The sequence below is a fragment of the Sinocyclocheilus rhinocerous genome, unplaced genomic scaffold (genome assembly GCF_001515625.1).
Source record: "Sinocyclocheilus rhinocerous isolate Xijiao unplaced genomic scaffold, SAMN03320098_v1.1 scaffold8454, whole genome shotgun sequence".
Classification (NCBI taxonomy): domain Eukaryota; kingdom Metazoa; phylum Chordata; class Actinopteri; order Cypriniformes; family Cyprinidae; genus Sinocyclocheilus; species Sinocyclocheilus rhinocerous.
In genome coordinates, this window is record NW_015663232.1 from 21,816 (window position 1) to 26,646 (window position 4,831).

At 32.1% G+C, this 4,831-nt stretch overlaps 1 protein-coding gene across 1 annotated transcript in view; it reads right to left on the minus strand.

The window, feature by feature from the left end:
- Positions 1–1,387: 1,387 nt before the first annotated feature.
- LOC107728767 (actin-related protein 2-B-like) overlaps positions 1,388–4,831 on the minus strand; it is an 8,030-nt gene continuing 4,586 nt past the window's right edge. Inside the window, exons 4-7 of the mRNA XM_016539047.1 lie at positions 4,363–4,413; positions 3,136–3,281; positions 2,694–2,826; positions 1,388–1,429 (exon numbers count right to left, since the gene is read on the minus strand). Coding sequence (XP_016394533.1) covers positions 1,388–1,429; positions 2,694–2,826; positions 3,136–3,281; positions 4,363–4,413 — 372 coding nt within the window. The remainder of the gene's footprint in view (positions 1,430–2,693; positions 2,827–3,135; positions 3,282–4,362; positions 4,414–4,831) is intronic.

Sequence of the window (4,831 nt, forward strand, 5' to 3'; positions counted from 1 at the left end):
GCATGAATGAACAATATGCTTCATATGGCATCATGACGCTCAGATTAATTTCTCTGAATGTTTACTGCCTAGGGAACGGTGCTGTACGCTTGTTCACTGACATGCAGTATTAAACATACAGTATTATGAATGCAAACGCCTGACATCTGTCTCTCTGGAGCCGCTGGTTGGTGATTATGGATTATTACACGCTCACATTAACCTCAGCATTAGTAAGTTTGTAGTCTTTGTAGTCCACTAGAAGGCAGCAGCAACTTAGTATAATGTAGTTTTGCCGCTCTTTTTCTGATTTGAATCATATTTGTTGGATTGGTTGGAAAAAATAACAATATGAAATATTCGTTATCAACAAATGACATTTATTGATCTATTTTAATATGTAAAAATGTTTAGCCAGGTCAGACTTTTCTCTCAATGTCTTTAGTTTCAATTTGTCATTTATTTCATTACATTTCTTTTTGTGTACAGTACATGATGTGATTCAAGCTTTATACTTTGAGGTCTGAATTCGCTTGGATTAAAGTCTCAAGTCTCCAGTTAAATCTGACAAAACAATAACTGGTTTAAAATTAAAAACTGTTCATAAATAAAGAAAAATATTTTATTTGTTATTTCTAAAAAAATAACATTTCGTGTCTTAGTTTGGTTTTGCTTAGTTTATAGTAATTTTAGGTGCTTTCATCTTATATGTATATATATAGAGAAAGAGAGAGAGCTTTAATTTTTATTTCAGTATTAGTTAAATTTTTTATTTATGTAATTCAAGTTTTTTTAGGTTTAACCTTTTCATCGAATATTTATATTTTATTTCAGCTTCATTCAAAAATGTAACATTTATACTTTGAGGACAAATTTGCTCGGTCGAAAGTCGAGTTAGTTAAATCTGACGAAATCGAAGCAAAACAGTTCATAAATAGAGTAAAAATGCTTTATTTTTATTTTTTTAATTATAACGTTTGGTGTTTTAGTTTGGTAAGACTGCAGTAATAATATTTAGTCTTATTTTAAATAATCAAATATGGTATGAAGTCTAAAGTATGAGGGTTATTTTAGTATTATTGAGATATTATTATAGTTTTTATTCATATTTTGAATTAGTTTTTATATTATATTATTATTTTTCAAATATATTTATTTCCATTAATTTGAGCTATTTTACTACATGAAGATCTACTAAATGAAAATGAGAAATGTTGCCTTAGCAACTAAATGGAAATAAAATATTTGATTTTATTTCCAGTAGAGTTTATTTTAATTCAAGTAATGAAAAATGTTTTGTGGTTTTAGTTTCAGTTCACTATAATAACCCCGATGAGTATTTCTTTGGTCATTTATTTTGCTAGCTAGGTAGTGTTTGAGCTATACATTAAAGCCTTATATAAACTCCTCAGATGCACCGCGGAGGGTCTTCGATGCGGATCTTAAATTTCTGTGGGAGAGAAAGTTGCTGGAGAATGTCAAAATCAGCTTGATTGGAGCAAAATAAATGACGACTAATACAAGTGTTCAGTTTCTGACATATAGCCTGAATCTGAAATAGTTTATTGGGAGCAGTGCCTCTGTTAGCTTCATTTACATGTCAGCAGCAGCTCTCTCTCTCTCTTGCTTTTCTAAGGCCTTTGTGATGTAAAACTGCTCACCGGGGGCCTTGTGTAATGAATGTTTTGTACACACTAATTGAGTTTTTGAAAAGTCCATACACTAGAGATCAACCAATCATGGATTGTGCGATAATTACAGTCATTGAAAAAAGCTAATTCCCAATTAATCGGTCAAAAGTTTAAAAAAAAACTATATATTGAACTGAATAAGGTGAATCTTTATATCATGGCATTATTATTTTATGAGGTAAATTAATTTGAAAAGAAAAATTGCACGAGATAAGACATTTTGAGACAATGTATCTTCAATTAATTTTTTTGTTTTACAATACTTTCAATTGGCTTTTTTATATTTACAGTTTTTCATTTTAATTATAGTTTAAGTTTTAGTAATTTTACTGTGCTTTTATGATTTTATTAGTATTTGTATTTTTAAAAATTGTATATACTTATTTTGTTTATTTTAGTTTTACATTTAGTATTTTAAGTACTTTAACTTATTTCAGTTGTCAACATTTCTACTTTTTTTTAAGAACATTTAGAATTTTTCATATGACCCCTTTAATGAGGGGAAAAAACTACAATCCCATGAAGCATTATAACTAGAGATGCACGATATTATCGGACTGATATCGGAATCGGGCCGATAATGGCTTTAAATGTAAATATCGGCATTGGGGCCAGATATGAGAGTTTTTTTTTTTGTTTTTGTTTTTTACTTTTTTAAATAGTTTTTCATCTAATATTTATATATATTTTTTAATTTCAGCTTTATTTCAATTACCATTTAAAAAAAAAAAAATTTTTATTTAATTTTTTTACAATATCAACACTGTAGCCCACTGGCAATTTGTTTTTGTCTCATTCTAAGCATAAATCTAGCAATTTTGAGGTTTATGCTTAAAATAAGGGGGGGGGGAGTATATTTCTAATGGGAAAATAATACAAATAAGCTTAAAAACAAAGCCTTAATATTGAACATTGTTTTGCTTCTCACATAAATTGATCTTGTTTTGAGGGTGTTTCTACTAGGGAGAAAAATACAGAAATCCTAGCGTATAAATGAGCAACATTAGCATTATAACAGCTTACAGAGAGTTTCTCAGTGTCTCCCTTCAGCACTCTCTCCAGATACAGCTGCTTGATCTCAAGCTCCAAAAGGGAAGGAAGTCCCGGATACATGGTGCTTCCTCCAGACAGGATGATGTGCTTGTAGAAATCCGACCTTCAGATGGATGGAAAAATCCAGATGGAAATCAATTTAATTTCTATCAGAAACAACTGTGACATGCTGAAAATGACCTCCGAGAAAGTGCTTCGGTTGTGTTTAACCTGAAATATTCCTTTTAAAAAACTAGCTGTGCTTAGTAAAGGCTCTCCAGAAGGTCTTGGATAAAAATACCCCCTAACTTGTTAGCAGAAGAACATTTGCAGGACAAATCTGTCCAATTACTGACCATACGTCAAGTCAACTTTTGCACAGAGTCAAGCATTAAGCGTCTGATTGAGGACGATGCTGTTGAAGGATTCTGACCTGATGTCAATGTCTGCTGCCTGGATGGTGTTGAAGAGCAGTTCGGCCACACCAACACCCTCCACGTTAATGAGATGAGGCTGGAAAAGAGCCTCTGGCGCGCCAAACCTCTCGCCTCCGACCATTATCGTCCGCCCGTCTGGTAACTGCACACAAAAAAGGTCAGTCAAATTTGTATTTTCTGTAAAGAGGCCAGTCAAGTTTAAATATACATGCATGAGAAACTTATAGCAGCTCTCTTGTGCCCCCTATTTGCAGATACATAGAGTGCATCAGTGCTTTTTGAGTGGGTTTTTTTCCCATTAATTTTTCTTACAGGGATTTTTTTTTTTAGTTTTCATTAAAGAGTTAAAAGCCTTGAACCAAACCAACCTGCTACGGGGTGAATCACAACACTGCTTGGAAGCAAAAAAGTATTTGAAAAGATAAAGGTACAAGACCAGCTTTAATGAGGGAGAAAACTACAATCCCATGAAGCATTATAACTGACATAATCGCTTTAAAAACTATGGTGAAATACAAAACTATTATTTTAAAGTTGTTGATTTTACTATAGAAACAATATTTTACATTTATTACCAAATATCAGTAGTATATATACTAATATTTTTTGTGTAAGTATTGTGAGAGCGTAGAGAGATCAACTTGATTACATAATTGCCGGTGCATCATGGGAGTGGGCGGAGCTAAAGAGCTCTTGGCAACTCTCTGATTGGTGGAATTCTTGCACAGCATCATGGGTAATGTAGTTTTCACCACAAATTCCACTATTTCAACTCATTTTTTAAAATATCCCTGTTAAAACGATGCAAACAGATGGTTTGAACAAAAACATATACCATTGATTAACAACCATGGAGCTCACAACAGGTCTGTCTTTAAATATTTATAAGTTATCGTTAAAAATAATTTTCCCTAATAGAAATTGATGGTTTAATTGGAAATCTCAACTGGAAAGTTAAAGTAATATACACTATATCTGTAATTCTCAGTTAGTTTTGGACAAGCAATATAGTATCAAACTTAGCCTATTTTTGTTCATGGTTTGCGAGGGCATTTCCTAGAATATCTTCATTTTCATCAAGTGTAAGAGTATTTTGTGTGTTTTTAAGTGTTTTTAAGTGTATTAACGTGTAGGACTCCACCAGGACGCTGGTCTCATTGGCCAGTTTCTGTTCCTGCTCAATGTTGTAGCCAACAAAACAGATTCTCCTTCATCATCCGCACCGTCTCGAAGTCCGCCGTGTGGTTGAAGGCGTAGCCTCGCAGGAGCAGAAGCTGCACGGATGAATATATAATGGATGAAAGATGTATTTTTGCTAACACTTGTCATATATTGGTGTTTTGTTTTTTTTAAATAAAACAATAATTCTAGATTCTAGTTTTAATCCATTTTAAGATAGTCTTAAGTCGCTGGGGTATATTTGTAGCAATAGTAATAGCAAAAATTTTATTTTGCTATTAATAACTGTAAATATATCAAAACGTAATTTTTGATTAGTAATATGCATTGCTAAGAACTTCATTTGGACAACTTTAAAGATGATTTTCTCAATATTTAGATTTTTTTGCACCCTCAGATTCCAGATTTTCAGATAGTTGTATCTCAGACAAATATTGTCCTATCCTAACAAACCATACATCAATGGAAAGCATATTTATTAAGCCTTCAGATGATGTATAAATCTCAATTTGA